The 25,506-nt window shown below is 44.9% G+C and overlaps 1 protein-coding gene across 3 annotated transcripts in view; it reads left to right on the top strand.

Moving 5' to 3' along the window:
• The window catches only part of plppr5b (phospholipid phosphatase related 5b), a 45,573-nt gene extending 21,417 nt beyond the window's left edge, over positions 1 to 24,156 (top strand). The window contains exons 3-7 of one of the 3 annotated variants that reach the window (XR_002872350.2): positions 4,832 to 5,082; positions 8,583 to 8,759; positions 10,360 to 10,494; positions 17,938 to 18,777; positions 23,647 to 24,156. Coding sequence is in view for 1 of the 3 variants with exons in the window: in XM_023950171.2 (XP_023805939.1) it covers positions 4,832 to 5,082; positions 8,583 to 8,759; positions 10,360 to 10,494; positions 17,938 to 17,967 (593 nt within the window). In the remaining 2 variants the exon portion in view is untranslated. Of the gene's footprint in view, positions 1 to 4,831; positions 5,083 to 8,582; positions 8,760 to 10,359; positions 10,495 to 17,937 lie in introns of all 3 variants that reach the window. The other 2 variants (XR_002872351.2, XM_023950171.2) reach the window with 2 other exon arrangements.
• The last annotated feature ends 1,350 nt before the right edge of the window (positions 24,157 to 25,506 follow it).

Genomic DNA, 25,506 nt, shown 5'->3' with positions numbered 1-25,506 from the left:
ATGTTGGAAAGATAAACTTTTTTACTTTGATCTAACTTAATTATTTGCTTCAGTTAAGATAAATCATTTTTTTGTTAGGTCACCTTAAAAATAACACATAGATTTCAGACAATTATTTTCCTTTCGTTCAAATTAATTCAATTAAGTAGGTGTAACTTTGATGCTGCTGTTAGATCGGCACCGCAAGGGATTCTGGGATATCATTCCCTTTGCCTGTCTGGACGGATTTGGGTTTAAGTGTGGGTTTTTTACAAAATGTGTTTAGTTGTATAGCTGTTTTACCGTGTTTCACCGTGTTTTGCCGAGCTATTTTGTCCTACTATAATTAAGTCTCTGCACCATGAGTGAGAGTAAAGTAGAGGATGATGAGTTTAAATAGCACCTCTACCATCCAAACCTGTTATGACAGTGATGGAATATTCTGCGATGAATTTTTGCACTCCGTGCATTTTTTTCCGTTCTTTTTATTGTTATAAAAATGAGCATATCTGCCGGCTCAAACTTAGACATATGAAAGTTCAAGAAATATAAGTAATTAAGATGGAAAAAAGATTAATGAAGTAATGTGACATTTAGTTAGATAAATACGTAAATTTGAGTTGTATAAACAATTATTGAGTTTGAATAAATTTAACTAAATTACCTTTCAGCCGTGTTACTTTTTTGATGGACTTATAATTTTTAACCGCCGTCATTAAAATCTCAGACTCCGTCTCACTTCCGTCTCAAGTGTCGCGCTTTCTTTTTTTTTTTCTCCACGCGTTTCCATGGTGACTCCAGAAATCGGCGATCTATTGAGAATGTCTTTATGTACCGTGCGTTAACCCAGGGTTACCAAGTCGAGCGTAATTACGCCAACTCATATCCGGTCTTTTGGAACCGACATACCCAGAGTAAGCAAGTTCAGGCGGATTTCAGCCAGAGTTCAGGCTCAAAGTCAGGCTAGTTTAAACATGCTTCCTGGAATACCCCCCAGCTAGCTGCAAAAAATGTTCACATGTCAACATGTACACAAAACAGATAGTGTTCACGAACGCATACCTATGCCTTTAAACCAACTAGTGTGAAATCTTTCATTCATTCAATCATGCAAACTATTAGTGCAAAGGTGAGCTAACACCTGTGCTCAGGTGAGTGTTTATGTTCTTCTAAAATGGATGGTGGAATGTGAAAAGAAGGAGGAGGAGCGCCCAGCCACCCCCACACCCAAACCCCCGCCGCAGCAGCAGCGGCAGCCGGAATTCCCCCAATGCCACACGGGAACAGGCAGGGAACAACCGCCCCCCGGGCGACCAAGACCGCCACCCAGGCCAGGGCCAGCAGGACCGCCGCGAGGCCCACAGAGCCAGAGAGCAGGGAGGCGCGGAGGGAAAGAGAGCACCGCCCCAGCCCAGCCAGGAAAGCAGCCCCCCCGCCGCGCCAGAAGAGCCCAACGCAGGGCCCCACCGGAGAAGGACGCCCACAGCCCCAGACGAGCACCCCACCACCACCCAGGAGTTCCGGGCATCCCCCCGCCCCAACCCCAGGTACGAGCCAGGACCCCCCAAGTGAGACCCGCTCCGCACTCCAGGCAGCCACCCACTCGGCCCACGGTTGGTCCAGGGAGGAGCAAGGCAGGGGCCCGCCGCCCCCGCCCAGGAGGGGGGAACCCCGGGGAAAAAAGGGTGGCCCACAAGGGGTGTTATAAATATGGCCCGACCAGGCTCGGCCACTGTTGGAAGTTTGGCGGGGCCCAGCGCTCAGGGGCAAGGAACAGGACCCACCCCCCAGGGACACGAACACCCCCGGCTCAGGTGTAATATGAACCCCCCCACCGTGCGGAGAGAGCACCGCCGGGCCCAGGGAGCCAGCACCCAGGGGACACGGCCGCCGTCGCCAAGGGGCCCGCACCCCCCACCAGGGAAGGGGTAGGGGACAGTGTGATGGCTTTTGCTATCATAAACTCGTCACATGTTGTAAAAAAGACAAAACAGGCAGAGAACGATGAGTGTAGGGGTTGCAAAATGTGTGTGCGTGTATGTGTGTTTGAGAGGGTGTGTGTGTGCATGTGTGTGTGTTTATGTTGGAATGTATATATTGAAGGGGGAGGGGTGTGTGTATTAAGGGGGGTGCAGTTAAAATTGGCGAGTAGGGCACTAAGGGGACATCTCCTGATTACTCACAGTGATGTCCCCTCACCCTCGTCCTCGTTTGCCAGCACGTCTTCTTGCTGTCTAAAGATGCGTTCACTCCTAATTCTTCCATTTGCCACATCTTCTAAGAGCGCAAGATCAGCCATTGTGCGTCATTACCCATTGTGATGGAGCATTTTTATTTCCATCCATTTATTACATCTGACAAGCTACAGATGTCGGTAATAATCGACGTGGAAATGGGAAATTGATCAGCGCAAATGTAATTTCTTGTTGCTTTCTGAATGGTTGAGACATACGCCATACATTGTTTTATCAAAAATAAAACAAACTAAAGGCATATGCATGAATACCATAATTCTGTAGCTTATGAAGAAATGTTTTACTATGTAAACAACTTTCCCCAGTGGACAATTAATACATCTGTCCGTCCGTTCGTCCGCACACCCGCACCTCTATCTGCTCCGCCAGACGGACACATTAACGAGAATATCAGTTTTGTACATTATTTCGTTCTGTTAACTATATTACTTATGAGGATGAATTACACAACATGCCAATATTGCAGAACATATTTCACTTTTCTTTTTCCAAATAAGTGTTCATTTGAATTTCTGTTGTAATTTTCGTTTGATTTTTTTGTTTGTTTCACTGCTGATCGATCAAACGGGTGTTCGTGTAGGCTGTTAATTGTAAGACTTGCTTTGTGATGTCTTCATGTTATTTCTGAGAGGCAGTATTGTCATTTTCACTTTCACGTGTTTCTTCCATCTGCCGACGGCGTCGCCGTTTCTCATTTCACCCGTTTCTGTGCGTACGCCTGGGTCAGAGCTTGCGTGAAGGACCGCACATTTTCCCGTCAAGTTTGCTTTTTATAAATATCAACTATTGCGTAGAGAGTGGCGTACGCCTTCTTTTGTGCGTACGCAACGTTTATGAATGAGGCCCCAGATGTTTTGTTTTCATGAGTGAAACTCAGACACGCTGTTGAGAGCGACTCCATGATGATGTCATGAAGGAGAGAAAGGCGGGGCCACTTTATCTGCCTTGAGCGCCCCTGGCGGCCATCAAGAAAATGCGTAAATTAGCTGCATCCTTGAATGAGCTGCAGGGTCGAAAGTCTGTGACAAAAGTAGCGGCTTATAGTCCAGAAAATACAGTAGATTTAAAAAGCACTTTGGGCCTGGAAAAAGATGAGAAAGTGCTTTAAGGTCAACGGCATTGACTGTGAGGAATTGAAAAAGTTTATCATATTGTTGAAAAGGTCCATAGCTGCTGGTCATACAAGTGATTTCATGTTCTCTGAGGCCTGTGTTTGTTCCCCACATTCAAAGCTGGTAATCGAAATAAACAACTTTTAATAAGTTAACCGTCCCGATAACGATTGGAGAGTCCAGCACAACCGTCTTTCTCTGGTTGTTATGATACGCCCTCGTAGTTTCTGGCCAATGACTGAAGAGATGTTTAGTGACATGGTCCGCATGCCGGTCTGATCACAGACCAAACGCTAGATTCTGGACTCGACCCAGAACAAATTAAGCGGCCCGATCCCGATCAAAGGATTTTCCCAGTCTGAATATACCCTAAAAGTGCCACAAAAACAGTGAACAATATTGTTTAATCGCAGAGGCACTGTCCCTGGACAAATGAAAATGTGGGCTGGATAAGGACCTACATTCAGAGTTATGGGCTGTTACCCCACCAGGCTGCTCAGAGCAGTAGCATGCATGGATGCACAGTCACCGTGTAGCTGCTCACTGTGTGACACAGACAAGCTAAATGACATTTCTGCCCTACTAAGCAATTGTGGTGGTTTGTCGTACCGTGTTCCCAAAGCCAGCCATGATGAAGAGGCAGAGTCATCCATAAAACACACAGTAGAGTTTTCCTGTTTGGAAAGTGGGAGGAGTTTGGGAAGCACGCGGAGGCTGAGTCCCACCATGCTTGACAAAGCCTGTTTGCTGCTTGTTAGGCAGCAAACAGACCTGTCAGCAGCACCCCCCCCCCCCCCCCCCCACATGCACACACACACAGACACACTGTGAGACGGTGATGATTTACAGAGGAAAAGCAGCGTGCACGCTTGTGATGCCTTTCTGTCGCTTTCATGAGTGTTCCATGAAAATGTCCCTGAAAGTTGAGTTTGGATTTGTCCTCAGCGGAACAAACACTTGGAAATGAGGGAAATGCTGCAGGTATTGCCTCCACAAATAAAAGCTCTTGGCGGCTGATGCGTGACTGCAAGCTGCAGGATCTTTCCTATATTTCAGGGAAGACGTTTCTGTTGGAGGAGGCAGGAGAGGAAGGGCATTTTTAAGCTTTCAGTCCCTGAGACTTGAGTGTGAAGCCAAAGCTTCACGCGGGTCCTGCAGACAGGCATTGTCTCTTTGCTGGTCTGCAGTCTGTGCTCAGAAGTTCTAAGGTGTTTTGGAGTTCCACTGGGAAGAGCAGCAGAAATGTGCTGTTTTTCTGAAGTCTTGACCTAAACTGCAGTTTTACAGTGAAGAACGCGGTCAGGCTGCAGGCTGAGCAGCCAAAGCTCAATGTTCTGTGAGACAGATGATGACCTTTGCATGAATGTACATGTTGATTTAAAAACCTTGTGACAAACATAATTAATGGTGTATTTCAGACCAAAACAGCAGCATCTTCTGTCCCACCAGACCCCTCTCTAAACATGGAATGTCTTCTTTTTCCAGGAGTGTACGCCTTTGGCCTCTTCACTGTTGACATCTTCGTCAATGCAGGGCAGGTTGTGACGGGGAACCTGGCGCCCTACTTCCTGACAGTCTGCAAACCAAACTACACAGCGCTGGGCTGCCAGCAGGCCCTCCGCTACATCAGCCACCAGGATGCCTGCACGGGGAACCAGGAGGACATCTTACGCGCCCGCAAGTCTTTTCCCTCTAAGGAGGCCGCTCTCAGTGTCTATGCTGCACTTTATCTGGCTGTAAGTTTGCGCTGTCACTCAGGAAGCCTTTTCTTAGAATGTGTGTGAAGTTGGTTCTCTGGATTTGATTGCATCCCGTAGGGGAACAGCGAGCTGCATAGAAACTTTCACCAAATAGTTCTGGATTTTCTCTCTGCTTTTAACTCTAATCAGTGATTTCAGAAAACAAAAGGTGTTGATACCTATCAGATCTTTTAATCATTATTAATATTAACATTTCCTCCAAACTTTTGGACGTCACAACAGCAGCTTCGTGGGTCGGCGTTCTACATGTTTTCCAACTAGCCTGCTATTCTAGCGTCACACACCTGGCCACACACACCTGAAGCAGGTAATCAGCAGCAGATGAGGCAGCATTTCTGGAAAAGCAGCAGGGGGCCGGTCCTCAAGGCCCGGAGACGGACACCCCTGCATGAAAGCATTCGTTTTGGAACGAGTTCCCCCTGACTGTGGTTCTGAGGCACCTGCAAACAACTAAAGCGAGCTTTTACCTAAACATGTGGCCTCAGTAAAGGTCACACGGTCACATAACATTTAGCAACCTTGTCATGCTTCACCAACAAACACCTGAGACAAGACTTCTGATCCACAAACAGAACAGAGGAACTGGAACGGTCCTGATACCTGCAGAGAACATGCATGTGACCCATAAAGCCATGAAAGGAAGACGGGTCAAGTCTGAACTACGACCTCAGGAGAAGGACAAACTGGTTGCCTCATTGTTGCCATAGAAACCGTTGGCTAATTATTGCCAGATTCTGTAGACTCTGGCAAAACAATCTTCTGACCTGAGAAAAGCTTTAGATGTAATCTTTTGACTGAAATCTGTGCATAGAACATTCACCGTGCTCGGAACAGCTTGGGTCTCTGCCCCCGTCGCTTTTCTTTGTCTGTCAGAGCATCTGCTCAATGCCCATGAGCAATAGACTCATGGCTTTGGACCATGACTGACTTCATGCACAATAGGGAAAGCAGATTGCCTCTGTTATGTAGGTCAGTCAACAGAGAGCATTGTCTGGATTTTACGGAGCATCATGAGCGCGGTCAAACACAAGCCACCAGCCCAGAGGAGACGATGATCACTCCTTTCAAACGCTCATTGTCTCGGTCATGTCAGCAGTGTCCAGCCCTCAACTGCATGGACTGTGCAGCCGTTTGGCTGTCAGCCTCCCGTTCTGCTGCTAATGATGCCAGAGGACTGAGGTCAGAGCAGGAGGGCAGGTTCCTGTTGAAGCTGAAGCTGGTCAGAGATGCAGAGGGGATCCAGCCTCAGTTAGGAAAAACTGTGGATTAGTCTAGGAAATGTTCACCCATAAAGACCCACTCAAAGCAAAACAGGATTTCTCTCATGACGGAGGACATAGAAAAAGAAAATGAAGTCTGGAATAGCATTTCTGAGTATTTCTTTATTTGAATTGTTGGGAATCAGGAGCAGATGAAAACATGCAGCTGGAAAAAGCCTGTCCTGTGACCCATGTGCTGCAATCAGTGGGCCACAGTCTTCTTGCTCTGCTCCATTCTGATCATCCACCTGCAGACAAATACATCCATGAACGTCTTTGTTTTCCTGGTCTGAGCTGGAATCTGGATCAGAAGTGATGTCAGAAGTGTTTTTTTTTTCTTTTCTTGAATTGATCCGGTCTGCGTGTTCTGTAGTGAAAACAGTCTGTCTGCAGTGAAAGCTTTGCTTTGACGTCACCCTCAATGATAGATTCAAATTCTTTCCAACCAATGATAAAACTTGTTTCCAAACATTTGGACAAAATGATCTGAAGCTGAAATGAATCTGTGAATATGGGCCAAAATAAAAGAACAGCCTGTGCGTCACTCAAAGATTTACTTTCAAACAGAATCTATAAAAGGAACTGCTGAGAGGAGCACAACTGTACGATCAGCAGAAGGTCCTGAACGTGGGATTAAAGAGGAGTCCTCCTACTTCGTGCAAAGGTGTTCCATGAGGGCCCCTAACAACCCCCCCGCGGGTTTGTCCTAAACACACTGCAGCACCACATGATGCAGAGATTTGAGGCTCTGGCTGGAAACCCAACACACTTTCTAGTTTCTCCAAAGCAGAAAAGGTCTGAGCTATTTTTGCATTAAGACAGAGACAACCCTCAATGTCTGCTGGGAAAATGAATTCAAAAAGCTTTCAGGAAGCATCATAAGCTCCAGAAAAAGGAGGGTCTCAATGAGGATCTATGATGTAAAATGATGCTTCAGCAAAAACTAGGAACAGACGTTTCATCTGTTAAAATAGTAATAATCAAAATACTGAGCTTTACACACATCCTGTTTACGTAGTGACCATAAAATATGCCCAGACAATAATGACATGAATTGAACAGAAAACTGAGATTTCATTGGAGCCCGCCCTGACGCTTTGCTGTGGAGTTGAATGAAAGGTGGTCCTGAACAATGCAGTTCAACATTAGCGGCCTCCTGCTGCCTGGACCCACGAGCCAAGCAGGTGCGGGCACAACCACTGAAGGCGCACAAAGGAGCAGAGCACGGTGCACGAGGAGGGAGGTCACGTCTCTATGGTTAGATGCTTCTTCTTGCTGCCTGATCAACTGCAGAGCCTTTTAACTGTAAATGAATGTTGGTGCAGCACGTTTTGCCTTTCATGACATGTTGATGTTGTAAGGGGCAGCTGGCTCCAACAGCCCACAGCGCACTAAAGATGCAGTTCCAGAATTGCACCAAATCAGTATTTTGCACCAATTCCTTTACATTGCAGCTCAAATTTGTTCATGTTTAAAGCAAATCATTAGGAGGGGGGGGGGATTCCTGTTTTTCACGTGTGTTCTGGAGGTTCCTCACAGTTTATAGCATAGTACGGTTGAATACTCATTCTGATTGGCTGCTGGGTGTGGATTAAAAAGTACAAAACGCACAGGGATTACCGCACACCTAAAAAAGTAGTTCCGGTCACCTAGCTTAAATGTTCTGTATCACTGCACTGGCTTCTTTAAAACAAACTATCTTCATCCTCTGGACAGAAACAAGCGGTCAGAGGAGAACTTTCTCTCTAAACTGATGCTTCATTTAACACATCATGATCTTCAGCATAGATATCGCTGGACTTTGACTGCAGCGTAACAAATAGCCCGCTCGTGAAAAAACGATCCAAACCATAAAAATAACAAGAATAGAAGGACTAAAAACTGGTTGAATATTCATTTCTTTTGTAAGTGACCATGGTATAAGTGGGTTACTGGCCTTGGATGTGTGCATGATCAGAACTAATGCAGCAGCGGTTCTGTCTTCCACCTCGTGCATTCATTTCTGATAATGCACACGTCGTCGGCCATGAACCCTTACTTACGCTCGTTCACCAACCAGATAAAGTTTTACGCATCCACAACGACTCAACAAGTATTTGATTCCCTTTTTTAGAAACGTTCAGTGACTTTTAGCTGCAGCCGACTTCCCACGATGAAAGTCTTTAGAAATGCGAGGAGGAGGAGCCCAGCTCTGACCTTGGCGCTGTCCTCTGGCAGATGTACGTGACCTACACCGTGCAGGCCAAGGGGACCCGCCTGGCCAAGCCCGTGCTTTCTCTTGGACTCATGTGTCTGGCATTCCTCACCGGCTTGAATCGCGTCGCCGAGTACCGCAACCACTGGTCTGATGTCATCGCGGGCTTCATCATCGGCATGGCCATCGCCACTTTCCTTGTGAGTGAAACCCCCCAGCACCAGCACCACCTAACAGCCTGCAGGTTCTGAGTCTGTATTTTTAACCCACTTCTGAGGTTCTTCTGTCGTCGGACACGGTTGTGTTTTTAATGAATTCAGTTTTCTAGAGTTGATTCTTCAAAAGCAGATCAAACCTCATTTACATGTGTGTGCGCCATCTTTCCTCACGGATGCGTCTCCATCATACAGGCATTCTGCAGAACCTCAGCCTGTGAGTCAACAACCTGCAGCTGATGTGAGGGAGGGGGGGAAGATGATGAGGGGGGGAAGATGATTAGGGCTGCACAAAACTCGCAATATGTGATATTAGTGGTTAATATTGCAATAACAATATAATTTGCGGTATATAAACAAATAGCAAAACAGTTAAAAACATAATTCCCATTTCAGTGCATCAGATTATTATATTATACTCCAAATGATACTCATCGACATAGGAGACAAACATCTAACATAATAGGCCTCCATCCGATTGGTCAAATGCATAAAGGCATTTATTTGATTCGTTAAATGCCTCAAGCTGCCATAAGATTGTTTTAAACACATTTAAGGTTTACTATTTATTGCGATTTTCTGCGTCTTTTGTGATATGCATATTGCAGAGGTGGAAATTGTGATAATGATAAATTTCCATCACAGCATATCTGTGAAGTGTCCTTCCTTTCGTAGCAGAAAAGACTTGGTTCTTGAAGATGTTTGCTCTTTCTCTGGCCAGTCAGAGCTACTCTGACTGCATGTCCAGAGTTTATGGAGGGGGGGCAGTAAGAATGGTATAAGTGGGTCATCTGGAAACATAGGAACTCTGTTATGAGCTCAGGCTCATGTATCAGCATTAGTGCAGACAGAACGATGTTGTTTTGTAACTCAGAGGAAAAAACCATCCAAGCACAAACATCATTTGTTGTTCTGGACTCAAAACACTCAGACTTTTCTTCTGTTTTTACTTAGGAAAATATATTCATTGTATTGTTTAGGTTCTGTTAGTTAATAATTCTTTTGCTGAGATACAAATAGGAATGGATGAATTCAGACGTAGATGTATATGCACTGGTTGTTTAGATGCAGAACCCTTAAAGATTTAGGACTTTATAGTTTTTTCTCAAAGCAGTAAATGTTGCAGTAGACTCAGTCATTATTTAGTGGTTTATTAAAATATGCAGACTTTACCCATCACACCTTTTCTGCTGCAACTCAGCTGGCTCCTAATCACACACTGCATGCAGTAAAAGACATTACTTTTTACCCACAAGGCCGTTTATAAAGTGCCCCCCCCCCCCGTGCCTTACTGAACTCCTTAATGCCGCTGTCCAGCTCGCATTCTCAGATCCTCCTCTTCCTCTTCCTCCTCCTCCGTCCATCTCACCATCTGTTGACAGAGAGGATTCATCCGCTCAGCCCCTCAGTATTGCTTCATTTTCCTTCTGTGGTTTTGGATTGTATGTTTTTTTACATGTGTACTATTTTGACCGTGTGCCTTGTGAATCGAATGTACGGCTATTATTGCAAAGTTAGGGAGCCAAACTTTAGCTGCGTCCCTTCCCCTCTGCAGGGTGTGAGCGTGTCCTGCCTCTTGTTGTAGGTGGTGAGCGTGGTCCATAACTTCAAAGGAAAGCTGCTGCTGAGCGAGGAGTCAGCAGGGGAGCGGCCGGCCGGCACAGCCGTGCTGAACATGGGCCGGATGGAGAGTCCTCTGGAGAAGTACATCGCCTCACAGGTCTGTGCGGCTCCACACAAAAACACCCCCGTCCTTTACCTCACAGTCACTGTCTTCACGCCATGCTGCCCCGTTACCTAGCAACGGTCCTCTCAATGTTACTCACTGGTTTAGTAAAATGAACCACTGACCGGCATTCATTCATTCATTCATTCATCTTCTTTACCGTTTATTCCCTTTCGGGGTCACGGGGTTGCCGGAGCCTATCCCGGCCACTTGGGCGTAGGCAAGGGATGCCCTGGACTGGTCGCCAGTCTGTCACAGGGTAGAACATCCACAATCACACACCCATTCACTCTCACACTCACACCTATGGACAATATAGAGTTGCCAATCAACCTATGAAGCATGTTTTTGGACGGTGGGAGGAAGCCGGAGATCCCGGAGAGAACCCACGCATGCACGGGGAGAACATGCAAACTCCACACAGAAAGGTCCCCCGTTGATGTGTTTTTCAGGTCCCCCAGCCAGGACTTGAACCGGGGGCCTACTTGCTGTGAGGCAAGAGCGCTAACCACTGCGCCACCGTGCAGCCCCACTGACTGGCATACAACAGGAAATTGTTTACTATAGTTACCATGGTTACCGACGTTATTTGCTTCTTCCTAAAACTGAAGCAAAAGCCAGAGTTGGGATGTCAGAAATGTGTGGAAGTGATTGAATCTCCATGCTGCTCCTGCACGGCCTCAAACACAAACACCAGCAAACTCACATGGTTGTGTAACGACAAAGCCGCCCGGCTGTCAGGGGTCGGAGGGCTTACCTTGTATGTCTGCATCCATGTTGCTTCTGCAGGAGACAGATGATGAAGAGGAAGAGTCTTGCTACATGAAGGAGTGCCTCCAAACCTTTCTGCACTGGCTGCAGGGACTCCGCTGGTTCCAGCGTCTGACAAATAAAAGGCAAACAGAGTTTGCAGTGGTTTCAACACAAACCAAACCAAATCTCTGGACTGAAGCTGTTTAAGGTCCACACGCCTCACTTTGTGCTGCAGGGGGTCAAGCATTAAACTGACTGATGGCGTGCACGTTTCATGCTGAAACTACCTGCACTGTGATGCTCACAGAAGAACTTTTATTCTTGGAAAAGACACATTATTCCAGAGTACAAGGCACCTCTTTCAAATACTAGTTTAAATGCTGTAGGTGCTGGTCATGTGATCATGTTCACCAGCACATACTGACAGGGGAACCTCTAAAAGAAGAGCTCGTGTTTTAAGAAAACAGTTTTCTATTGGAATGCTAATGTGCTGATCATCCTTTAGTTACCCAACAACAACATTCGTCCCCTCGTGCACAAACTCCAACTTTTGACACACAAAATGGAAATTTTTCCAGCCAAAAAGTGACACAAATGTTTTTTTCTCTGTGGAAAATAAAAGAAACAACTTCAACTGCCCTGCTTAAAGGTAACCAACCACCAGGGTTTTTCCCAGCTGCCTTTGGCCATGGAGCTCTCTGGGCCCGGTTGGGTCTGGATCCAGCTCCTCTACTGTCCGCACTGATCCACATCTGCAGCAGCTGCTGTTCTGTCACACAGTGGCATCCCATCGGTTCATGCCGGACGCTTTAAGAGCAGTTTGTGGGGAAAACAGCTGTGTGCTAGAAAAACCAGGAAACCTGAAAACCAGGAGCCAGTCCAGAGAGTGGGTTTGGTGCTGAAGTGCTTCTACAGCTTTCTTCTGAAGTGACTTTGTTTCTAACCCTCCAAAGCCGTCAGCAGGAGCATGTCTGCATGAACTCTGCTCACCTTCTGTCTTTAAACAGTCTGTCTGCAGAGCTGCAAAATGCTCCTCTGGGTTATTTTGCAGCATCCTGCACTCAGTGGCGTGACAGAGAGCGGGACATCTCCCGCTCTCACTTCCAATATGTCGGCCTTGAAGGAAAATTGCCTGCTCCTAAAAATAGCACTGCTTAAAGATGCCTGGAAGCAAAGAAGCTGCAGTGAAGGAAATGTCAGGGGGGAGAGGAGGAAACATGCAACATTATTTCCAAACCAGCTGCTCTGTGATTCATGACGTCATCTGAAAAACACACGTCACTTAGACTGACGGGATAAACCCGAGAATCCCAGACAGGAAGTCAAGAGGAAGTTTGAAAAGAGGCTAAGTGAAAGTAAAAAACGGATTCTTAAATGATCTTTGCAGATCCTCTGAAGTTTCATGACCTTTTCTCTCATTGGGTCATTTCAGACCATGTTAGTCTTTTCTAAAATGATTGCAATTAGAACACCTCTCCCCCACCAGAACCAGACTTTAACAAAGAATGACTTGGGGACACGAGTGGATGAAGCCCCAAAGACGACAGGAAGAGGGTTGTGTTCTGGAAACGGGTCTGTGGGACGGAGGAAGACTGCAGGCAGATGAAAAATGAATGAGCAGCTCAGGAGAAATGCGCTGATGAAAGCAGTGGATGCTGCTCTAAAATGACAGGGGAGCTTCCTGCATTCATGCTGGCTTCACAAAGGCGTTTATGAGCTTTGGAAAAAGCTTTTCTCAAACCCAGCATCCACAGTGAGCTACAGCAGTTATCAGAGTTCATGGTGAAAAGCTCAGATTCTGTGTTAAACAGTTTCAGGCTGAGCAGAAACTGACCACTTTGACCAGAAAAGCCTCATCGGCTGCTGCAGGTGCAGGACTCAGTGGTAACAAAGACGTCCATCCATCCATCCATCCACCTCTGAACTGTATTGTATCAGTATTGTACTACAAACAGATGACCCAGAAAGACTCTGGAGGGTTCGGAGCAAAGTTTCGTTAAAACCCAGTTGAGGTAAAGAGGACATGCAGCAGCAGGAACGCCACAGGTTTTTACAGACAGGGGTCGACCCAAACAGGAGCTGCAGGTTTTTTTTAAAGCTCGTACGTCTACCTCAAGGATGTCATGAAAATGGAACGTACCATTATGGTGCGTGTGGTAAGTGTATCGCAAAGTAATTGTACGGATAATGGAAGTTACTCTCACTTATGGCGTATGGGTGATGCTGTCGGACGGCGTCCTTACGCCGCACTGGGTAGTTGATAGAGACGTGTGAGATCATGCATGGAGCCCCAGTTCAGGGAGATTGACAGTCATGTTTAGCTTCTTCCATTCTCTAAGAATTGCTCCAACAGTGGATCTTTGTGCACCAAGCTGCTTGGTAATTGCCCCGTAGACCTTTCCAGCCTTATGATCTACAGTTTGGTCTCTGGTGTCTTTGGACAGCTCTTTGGTCTGGACCATGTTAGTAGTTGGAGTCTTACTGCTTGTATGGGGTGGACAGGTGTCTTTATCCAGCTAACCACCTCAAACAGGTGCTTCTGATTTAGGAGAATAAGTGGAGTGGAGGTGGACTATTTAAAGGTGGACTAACAGGTCTCTGAGGGCCAGAATTCTAGCTGATAGACGGGGTTATGATTTTTTGATTTTTTTTTTTGATTTTTTTGATTTATTGATTTATTTCAAGCATTGTAGTCAAAGCAATAAAAAAAATTACACATATTTATCAAACTCATTACAGAAATGATGAAATGCATAGATTAAAAAGACAGAAAACAAAACAAAAATGTCACTTAAATTACATTTGCTTAATTAAATACAGTGATAATTAACTGAAGTATAAGTAGAGTTTGATTTATTGCTTGAAAAGGAGTGGGAAGAAGCAAGCTTATATAATCCCACCCCTATTGAGTTCATTCATTTGATAGTTTTACAGAGTTTTAAATCCGGTTCTGATCAGATAGATTCTCTTTAAGTAACAAAATCCAATGCCTAGAAATGATTGATGATCTTCAGAAAACATTCATTCATGATTTCAGTAAACAGTAACGATATCGATATGTAATAATAATTGATTATCATTAGAACACATGATAAGATTAAACCAGAAATTATTGCTACACATTGCAGATCAAGTAAATAAAATCAATAGCTTATTGATTGTAATTCAAACATTTCAGTAATCATTATTGCACATTACAATGTAACTCTCATTGGTTGTAATTAAAAGAGCTTTGATTATTTTACCGAAATCAAGTTCACACATGGATTTGGAATTATTCCAACACCTGTTGATCCTTGAATCCTCTTAAGTTCATATCCTGAAATAAGAGTTTCTTTATACATTTTCTTGAATATTTGAATATTTGAACATTGTTTGAGCTCATTACTTAAACCGTTCCAGTTTAGTGCCACACACCGACACACAGAAACTTTTCTTTGTGGTTCTTATCAGTTTGATCTTGAAGTTCCTACATCCCCTCAGTCTGTAGCCTCCTTCATTTTCTAAGAACTGTTTTTGGATGTTGGATGGTAACAATTTCCAGCTGGCTCTGTATAAAAGTTGCGCAGTGTAAAAATCAACAAGGTCATGCAGTTTTAAAAGTCTTGATTGATAAAATAGATTGTTCGTATGATCAAGATATCCGGCTTTATGTACAATTCTGACGGCTCGTTTTTGAAGTAGAAAGAGAGGATGTAGTGAACTCTTGGAATTATTCCCCCAAATTTCTATACAGTAGGTGAAATATGGTAATATTAAAGAACAGTACAATAAATATCTACTGTTGTATCCTAATATATGTTTAGATTTATTTACGATTGAAATACTTTTTGAGACTTTAGTTTGTATGTGTCTGTGTTGCTTCCAACTTAGTTTGTCATCGATAAAAACCCCTAAGAATTTGATTTCTGTAACACGTTCAATTAAGACATTATTTATTACAATTGAGAGCTCTTTATTTGTGTTGTAGTTTCCAAAAAACATCACTTTGGTTTTATTTAGGTTCAAAGACAATTTGTTGTAATCCATCCATAGTTTTATATTATTTAACTCTGTGTTCATCACCTTTATAAGTTCCCTTTGATTGTCTGTAGAATAGAATATATTTGTGTCATCAGCAAATAATATGAGTTTCATAAGCCATGAAACATTGAATATGTCATTTATGTAAATATTGAATAGCAGCGGGCCCAGAATTGATCCTTGTGGGACACCACAACTTATCTCTTTGGTTTCTGATGTATATTCATCAATCTTGACAAATTGTTTTCTTCCCGTTAAATAGCTTTTGACCCAAGCTAGCGCTAGTCCTCTTATCCCAGACACTTCCAGTTTGTCAAGTAGGATAACATGATTGAGAGTATCAAATGCTTTTTTTAAGTCAATGAAAACTCCAGCTGCATATTTCTTTTTGTCCAGAGCATTTGTGATTTCCTCCACAGCATCAATGATAGCCAATGAGGTAGATCTATTTTCTCTAAAACCATATTGGTTTTCATTTATAATGTTGTGTTTTTCAATAAATAAAGCAAATTTATCATTGAATATTTTTTCTAAAATTTTTGAGAATTGTGGAAGAAGAGAAACAGGTCTATAGTTTGTAAATTGGTGTTTGTCTCCACTCTTATAGATAGGAATCACTTTGGCTATTTTCATTTGGTTTGGGAATCTCCCAGTTTGTAATGATAAGTTACATATGTATGTCAGAGGCTTAGATAAACTATAGATGACTTTTTTCACCACCTTCATATCTATATCCTCACAATCTTTTGAGTTTTTACTCTTGAAATTATTCACAATTGATATCAGCTCATTTTTGTTCAGATCAGAGAGAAAGATTGAGTGTGGGATCCTTTCGATGGGTGGATTATTGTCTTTGCTAGTTTTGCATTTTGGAATTTCCGCTGACAACTCTGGACCCACGTTTACAAAATAGTTATTGAGACCGTTTGCTGCTACATTGATGTCATAGCTTTGACCCTTCTCATCTGTAAAGTAATCTGGATAAGTTCGCTTTTTTGTCCCATTTTTAATTATGTTATTTAATACTTCCCAAACTCGCTTTACGTTGTATTTATTTTCATTCAGTAGATTATTGAAGTACACTTCAAATACTTATTTGCAGACCAATAAATAATTTTAAAAACCATCCAATGGGATTTCCAGATAGTTTTAGATGATGTCTCTCACAGTGGACATAAGATGAAAATGTCAGACCCCTCCATGATTCCTAAGGAGGAGATCTTACTAGATCACAGGGGGCTCAAATACTTATTTGCCTAACTGTAAAAATTTTTGAATTATTTGCAAAAACCCTAAAAACCAAATCTTCTTCTTTTCCTTTCACCTTTTCCATCCAGAGGTCACAACAGCTATAATCAGCATCCTCCATCTGACCCCATCTTCTCCATCCTTTAACAGCGGCTACCTTCATGTCTTCCTTCTCTGCATCTGCATCCACAAACCTCCTCTGCTCTTCCTCTAGACACCAGTTCTGGACTCAGCATCCTTCCACTGTCTCTTCTTTGGACATGTCTGAACCATCTCAGTCTGACTTTATCTCCGCAAAACCCTTAAAAAAAAGACTTCTGCTCAAATTGAAGAAATCTGACAAGTTAATTAGTTGAAATGATTGTAACTCCTTTAAATGAGTTTTAATGTGTTTTTTAGAAGATGACTGTCATGAGTCCGACCCACCCCTTGGCCTGAACTCTAGGCAGTGAATCCACACAGATTAGTTAGATTCTTCATCATACAGAGAAAGGATGATGCAAATCCTTCCAGGTGATTCATCAGAAAGACTTTCTGAAAACAGACTGACGGTCATCTGCTCATCTCTGCTCCTCAGCCCTGACAAAACAAAAACTAACTTTGCTTTGTGATGTTTGCTGAGAAATGAAGATTACAGAAAGAAGCACAGAGTCAGAACGGTCCACTCAGCTGCAGAAGTTCATGCAAACCTCCAGAAAGCTGATGCTGGGTTTCTTTTCTTTGGTCTTTTTTGGGTTCTCTCCTGGGTTCTGGCTTGCAGCTGCGCTCCTCAGTGCAGACTCCCTTCAGGTGTGTGACAAATCATCCAATGTTGCTGTGAAATTTATCACTATATGGAAAGGTCAGCCTCCCGTCCTCACATCTGCATTCTGCAGGTCACAGCAGCAGGTTCGTCCACAGCACCTGTCCGTCTGTTGCTCCAAAAGACTGGGATGTTGAAGTTTCAAGAATGAACGTTGTGTTTGAGGAAGCTTCCTGTAGCTTCTCTTTGTTTTCTGCTGCAGTCTCTTTCCACGAGAACAAGAGCATCCCATGGAGCTGCATGAAGCTGGAGCAGCTCTCAGAGCCGCTCTGTTCCCACTTCTGAAGGTCTGTTAGACAGCAGGAGCAACAAAAACCTGCTCTGACGTCCAAAGGAGTTCCTTTACGCTGGGACTCCTTCATTAAAGGGGCTGGAGTGATGAAGACTGATGTTTCTAGGAAAAGTTCAGCATTTCCAGCCTCTGCTTTATAGTCAGGGAATTCTGACAGCAGGCCGTCCCAGGATAGCTAACGGGCCTCCTTCCACCTCGCCATAAACCTACGTCTACGTCTGAACCTGAGCTGCAGGGAGGAGTGGAAACTCTTTCCCACTGAAATTCACTGGGATCTTTCTCCTCTCATCTTCATCAGTTGCATTTGTTTCTCTTCCAGAATCACATCGGCTTCGCTGAGGTCACATGACGTGGAGTCAGCAGTGTGGCAGACCCACTGGACGTCCACGCTCTTCACTGTCCAACCCTGATAACCAGTTTCAGCACTGTGTGTGTGTGTGTGTGTGTGTGTTGGTTGTTGTTCTGTGTTGTCTATAGCAGGCCTTCACTTTTGTCTGCATGTATTATCTTAAAGGAGAAGCTGGAAGAACCTGCAGCTCATGAGTCAGGTTCTTCTCTTCCATCTATGCACCAGTTCTCAGTCCTTCAGAGTCCAGCGGCTGAAATCGGACTGTTTGTGACGCCATTCCCAGCAGGACAACAAGAAGGATTCAAGCTAGGAAGAGGAAGCATCATCCCAGTCCAGTGCTGTGCAAGTCCCAGTCTGTGTGAAACCCCGCCCCCGTTCTACAAACCGTCAGCGGCAGAGGGAGGGCTCCGCCCCTTTCTGGATGTTTTATTTTAAAGCAGCAAAAGTTGTAACTCCTCCCAGCAGCACAAATGTTCCAGCATGAAAAAGCAGAAGGAGGCAGGAACCACCGACAGCAGACCTGACACGGAGTTTAGAGGGAAAAGCGCTCCAGAACTGAACATGCTTCTGTAAAAGTACAGAAGGAGGAAGGTCACCTCCCTCTGTGACCAACATCCACTGCAAGCCCCTCTTCCTCCCTTCAGCTGAGTGTAGCAGCTCCTCCCCCCTGATGAGGCTCAGGGAGCACCCTGGACTGTTCAGTCCTGGTCTGAACTCCTCTCAACGTTGCTGCTTTTGCCTCCAGCCTTGCCAAATGGTTGATCAACGCCATGCTAGCAGGCGTCTCTGGATGAAAAGCAGTGTCCTCAGGTAGATTTCAAGCTCATGTCAAACATCAGTGACCAGCTTTAAACAGGAGCTGAATTTAAGCTGAATTGACTTATTAACCTCTTGGTGTTTGTTGGTTGCTGTGCAGGTCCGTCATTTTACATTTCCTCAGTGCAGGTTACAAAAGAATCAGTAGTTAAAGACAAATAATACCTGCTGTGCATCAATGAGTTTTAGTGATCAGTGCTTCTTAATGAAAGTGTCCACAGTAAAAAGAAGAACACAGAAATACTTTACCTTTAAACCAACTAAAATGTGTCAACAATCATAAAAAAGGTCTTAACCAGGACCTTCTCTCTAGTTCCACCAACAACCAGGCTCTGTAGGTCAGGCTCGGCCTCCATGCAGGAGGAATGAATGACCCCCCAGCCCCCCGGCACCCACCTGCCCTGTGGGGCGGCCTCCATGCTTCACATCCTTCACACACCGTTTAGGCTGTGAGCTTCCAAAGCAGGTCATGACGAAGGTGCAGCCCAAAGTCTGGAAGAGTTTTTAACCATTTTTTATTTATTAGAAAACATAGAAATTAAACAAATGTGTTAAACTGGTAAATATTTTACTTGAATTGACTAAAGAAACTGGATTGAAATGAAATTCCTGCTAGGTGGAGCCTTTGTAAGGCAGAGGCTTAACATGAGCTGCTTCCATAAAGGTTGATCAGGTTCTGTCTTTTTAGAACTCACACAGACAAGAGAGCAACATCATCAGTGGAGATGAACATATCACCATGGCAACAGTTTAACAATAACCTCCATTTACAGTAACTCCTGTAAAGTTTGACTCTAAAGCACGTTTGTCCAAAATGGTTCTGGGAAATGCAGAGCTGCATGAAGGCACATGCTGCTAATGACGTGTCGTCGTTCTGTACAGAACGATGATGCATTCATTACAGCGACTGTAAGCTGCAGCTGTTGCTGCTTTAAAAAAAAAAGCTGCTGGATCACATCGGATAAAAGACGAAAGAAGATAAAACCTTTTTGTAAAGAAGATAATCATAATCCTGGCATTTAATTTACATATTCAAACTAAGGTGGTCTTTATTTTCCTCTTTTATTTCTGGAGAAACTGAATTATAATTTAAATATCTGTTTGTTTGTTTGCATCTGCAAGCAAAACGTCTATTTGTAAAAAGAAAGGTGCATGTGATTTTGCATTCTTCCTTTGTCCTTCTGTCAAACAGACTGGTGTTTGTAACAGACACTTAGGCGTGTGTGTTTGTTCTATGCGCACACATCTGCAGAGGAGAAAGCGAAAATACTTGTGACAGTGATTAACTCCATGAGAAGAGACGTTACTTTGAGGGATTCCACGTTTTTTATTCCATTCTCAGAGATGAGGGGTCAGTGTTCACCTCTGTATGTCCCTGCAGACGTCCATTCACTGTAAAATGTTAGAAATGTTCTTCAAATGGATTACTTTGCAAAGTGTCGTCATTGTCCCAACTCACCTGAACAATTTGCTAAAAGCTCATTTGGGTGGGAAAGTGTTGGACACTTGAGAGGAACATTTCACTTCATGTGATCAAAAATCTGTTGAGATGTGAAAAACATCCCAGCTTCTCCGGCATCTGTGCTGCCATCAGAGAATTTCCAGCGTTTGCATCACAAGCAGGAAGCGGTTGGGTGTGAACGGATCAGGAACAAAGAGTTTCTTGGTAAATGAAGAGAAAACTCAGTCGTGTTTCGGCTACATCAATGCTGCCCGACGCTGGACCACGGGCCGATGCCAGTGGGTTATTCTGAAATACATTTGACCTCACAAACCTGCTGGATTCTGTCCACCAAATCTGTCTATGACTCACTCTTGAGACATGCCAAGTCTTTGGCCTCGGTCACAGGTCCTAAACACATTTGGTACCTTCTTACAGAGACCGCTCAATAAAAAGCCCAAAGGTAGCAAAAGTAAGAAAGATCTTCGGAAAAGAGCCGTAGAGGAAACCAAAGATGAGCCGTGAAAGAAACCTGAATCCTACTTGATTGGAAGATTTAATGGCAGGCATTTGATTGGCTGTGAAGAAAGTGAGCACTTTAGCTATTGGCTCAGAGTGAAGACCAACTGAGTGACGTTTGGAGTGATGAGTCAGCAAATCCAGTGTACCTGAAGACGAGGTAGATCTTCTTCATTGAAATTGTGCCAAAGCTTCACTCATTCTGACAGTTGTCTCCACAAACCATCATTACAAAATACCAGTTAAATGACAGTTGTGTCATTTAATTTGGCCTTTTTTATCCCTCACACCCCAAAGGTTGGACGAGGTTGACGTTGTCACGTGATCGTGAGCTCCCGCTTTGCTGGTTAAGTGAAAATCTATTTCCCACTTTCATGGGTCCCACTCAAAACCAGGAGTTTAACCCCATGTAAATGATTTGGACTGAAATGCACTGAAAGACATGCCACTGATGAACCTCTGTCGGATATTTCGGTTTGTGTAGCACTGTAACGCTTGTACTATCCTAGGCACTTTAACATTGGGAGGTGGGTCATCTAGACCCACTAGACAGTGCTCTGAACCTTTTTTCTTCAGTGATTTGTGATCTTCACTGGTGTCCATGGATTACAAGAAATCTTTCCACCTTTATCCACCTTTGTCATGGTAGGGAGAACACGTCAGTGTAAGGGTGGGGTCATCTAAGATAGCACAAGGTTAAAAGCATCTACACACAGTTTCAGGCTGTCTTTTTTAAATTATTTTCCACATATAAGCATGTAAATTGCAAAATTAGAGTGAAACACCAGCTTTAAGGCCCGTACACACCGGGACGAATATTCGCCAGGCGTTATTCGCCAGCGTTTTTCGCCACGTTTTTTGTGTTCACACCCAGGCAATTTTCGCTGACGATGAGCCGAGTGAACATGCAATTTCATTCCCTGACATTAGATGGCGCTTAATGTAAACAGAAATACTCCTGTACACAAGGTGGCGCTGCGCAACTTTACGCTTCTTAAAGTCGCTTTTCACTCAGAAGAAGAGAGCAAGTATTTACGCGCTTGTCAGAATCATATAAAGAAAACATGAATATTTCCAGCACCAGTAGCTCCAACTGGTACTTGGTTCAGGGATATTTTTAGAATGACCGTCATTATTTCTTCGCGGCTGTGTAGACGCTACTTGGCGTCTATCTTCTTCGCTGGTATGTGTGCTCAGCAAGGCAGTTTTGTGTTTGAGCGCCCCCAAGTTGTGTTTTACTGTAACTTCAGAAGCTCCAGACACGTGTGCAAAAGCGCCATTCTCATTGGTCTAATAGATTTCGACGCATTAAAAAACAAAAACGAACCCGAGGCGTTTTTTTTGACGCTTTGACGCGTGGCGTTTTTTCGCGTCAGTGTGCACACTCACATTGGTGCCCTTTGTTTAGTCACGAGGCGTTAAACGTCGGCGAAAATCGCGCGCGAAATTCGTCCCGGTGTGTACGGGCCTTTAGCCATACTGGGACCGGTCTGGGAAAGAATCATGTGACATCAAACTGGTCCGTGGTCTAAAAAGGGTTGGGCAGCACTGGTTTAGAAGGAGCGTGTTGCCTGTCAGGCTGGATTAGGAAGCTGCTGGTGCAACAGGCCTGTGTGATCTGAGTGAAGCACAAAAGTGCTCCATGTTTTTCTGGATGTTCCTGGCTGCTGAAAGGATCGTGGACACGCCCACAACCGCAGTGCCGGCTGGTCGGCTGCAGGGACTGCTTCAGCAGAGGACTTTGTGCTCAGGTTCTTGAACATTTTCTTGTGTGTGTGTCTGTAGTGGTGTGTGGTCTGACTGTTATTCTACACGTTAGTCAGTCTGTGGGTTACTGTTAACGCGTCCTAGCCGTGCTGGAACCTCACCTGTCGTCATCTCGGTTCAGCCAAAGCATGCTGCCATCCCTCCTGGCGCTCTCCGCAGGCCGAGCCTTTCTCGGCCTTCAGATCTCCTCTGAACTGTCAGGTTCATGTCAGTCATCTGACAGGCTCCATGTTTGGTTTTCCAATTATTGATGTTTTTCTCATAACTCATTGAGATGTTGTCTGTGTATTAGAGCAACGGGGGGCAGTAACAATGTGAAGGTGTGTTAGCGTTTTGATGTTTTTTGCTGACTGAAGTCCTGAGGATGACTTCGGCAGCCGAAGGTCGCTGACCTTTCGTGAAGCTCCACCCCTGTCCCAGCATTTGGGAACGTGTTCATGTGGCTCAGCTTCACCTCTCAGCCTGGTGATGCACACAAACGCATGCAGCACACACAACACCCACAACCACAACATTGTGCGTGACTTTCCTCTGTGAAGAGTTCACTCCTTCAACTTTCTTTTGCCCGTCTTTGTTTCTGTAGTGATGCTCCAATACCTGTTCAGGTGGTTCAGGTCGTGACCTCTCAGATATTGAGGTTGGGGTTAAACAGGATCCTCCGGTGCTGGGGGGGGGCAGCCAGCAATCCGAGTCTTTGAGCTTTGACTGGACTCTTCTGTGTGGACGAGCAGCGAGTCCGGGCTCTTTGTTCGGGCCACAGGTAGAAAGACTTTAGAGGAGGGGGGTGTGCATATCTGTTTTTGTGTCCTTCATGTAACCGAATCAATTTTGAAATCATAAACCTGGTAAGTGAAACAAACACACCTGCGTCGTCCTTCAGCCTGGACGGGCTGTGGCGGTTTCCGTGCTGGATGGCGTGGAGCTGTGGATCCGGAGGCGTTTGGCTGCAGTTCTCAGAGGCTGGTTCTGACCAGAGGCTGGTTCTGACCAAAGGCTGGTTCTGACCAGAGGCTGGTTCTGACCAGATGCTGGTTCTGACCAGAGGCTGGTTCTGACCAGATGCTGGTTCTGACTAGAGGCTGGTTCTGACCAAACACGGTCCCCCACATCCTCACGCATCCCTCCTCTGGTTTTAGAGCAATACGACGGTGAACTGAGCAGAGGAAGGGATAGGCCGGCGTGCTCCGAGCGCTGTGCAGCAGCGTCCTGACAGAGTCCACATGGCCAACACGCTTCCAGATTCTGCATCCCTCTGGATCCCAAGAGAGCTGTAAAAATGTACATGTAAAAGTATTTCTCTATACACAACTGCTGTCTATTTTCTTATGACTGTGGGGTGTTGACAGTTTCTGGTGGTGGCTGTTTGTGTGTCCGTCAGTGCGATGAGCTGTTTCTCTTCCGTTGGTGACAACATACATTTCTGTCAAATAGCTGTTTTTTCAGAAACCTAACCTCTGTGACTTGCTGGCTATTCCGTTGTTATCTTCTCTCCCTCTGTTTCTGAATTCACTTCTGACCCTATTCTTTCCAAAGTGTTCATTTCTTTCTGTACACCCTCTCTTCTATATCAAATGTGTCTTCACGTGTGACCTTTTACACGGTACAAGGAAAATCTGCAAATCTTTGAATAAAATAATTGAATTAAAGTTGAAAGGCTTTTATTGAAAGAAGACTGAGATGCTGCCTGACAGGCAGAACGGTGGGTTTTCCATGTTCCACTGTGGTGCTGAGCTCAACATTGCCGTTTAGTTGATGTTGAAATGTTTGGAGCAGAACTGGAGAACAGCTTTAGAGGAGGATCTCTACATTTAGGAGTTACATCAGAACTGGATTCCAGCTGAATCCAGAAAACCAGGCCCCAGCCTTGCAGATGTGCAAGCCGGGTATGGCATACGTTGCTCACAGGTACCTGAGCAGGAAGCAGCAGCAAACCAGCGCCGCCCAATAAGGAGATCCTGTTGTAAGCTGCTGTGGTACATTCATCACAAAACCTGGGTTTGGTTTTTTGTCTGGATTATGTTTTCTTAAGCAAAAGCTGCGCCTGGAACAAGACGCTCCCAAAGCAGGTGTGCTGTAGATAAACGATGCACCAGCTGAGGGGCAGGAGGCAGTTGTTTGCACCTACAGACTGTGAGGGACCAAGATGCCAACAAACCACTAAAGTATCCTCTGGAAATATTATGTAGATTTTTATTTTAAAGAATCCTTTCCCAGTAGGTGTCAGATGGGCTGGAAAGAGACAACAGTGGTGACTTCCAGGCAGGGAGGAGTTGCAGAAAACCAATGGGTTGTGAGTGACCATCTCTCCTCAGCAGAAGTAGATGCTTGCAAATGTGCAGAGGATTCGAAGAGGGAGTCACAAGCGGCATTCAGTTTTAACTCCAAACTCTCAAGGTTTCTAAACCAGTCTGTAATCCAAAGGTACTCTATCCAAGAAGTGTTAGAGGACAGTCACATGAAAAAGTCCAACAAAGAGGCAGGCAAACTCTGTGGTCCAAAACAAGAAGCAGGAGATCAAAAGGCTGGGCATCAGATGAGGACCATGGAGGAAACGTGAATCCACGGCCAGAGACACTCTGAGTGTATGTGTTGGCAGCGATGCTAAGGGCTGGGTCGTCTATAAAGGCGGTCACGCAGGTGAGTGGAATCCTGCAAACCTTTCAGCGTCACTGGAGCCTATCCCGGCCACTTGTGGGCAAAGGAAGGGACCTTGGACTGTTCGCCAGTCTGTCGCAGGGCCACAATCACACACCCATGGACTCTCACACTCACACGTGGGGACAATTTAGAGTAACCACTAACCTATGAAGCATGTTTTTGGACGGTGGGAGGAAGAAACCCCACGCATGAACAGGGAGAAGATGCTAACTCTACACGGGAAATGTTCCACGTTGGTGTTCTGGTCCCCCAACCGGGACTTGAACCAGGGGCCTTCTTGAGGCAAGAGCACTAACCACTGCACCACCTGCAGCCAACAGAAAACAAATGACTTTAAA

The sequence above is a fragment of the Oryzias latipes genome, chromosome 20, assembly GCF_053564925.1.
Source record: "Oryzias latipes strain Hd-rR chromosome 20, Olatipes_Hd-rR_3.1".
Classification (NCBI taxonomy): domain Eukaryota; kingdom Metazoa; phylum Chordata; class Actinopteri; order Beloniformes; family Adrianichthyidae; genus Oryzias; species Oryzias latipes.
This window is presented reverse-complemented; position numbering and strand designations above follow the sequence as displayed.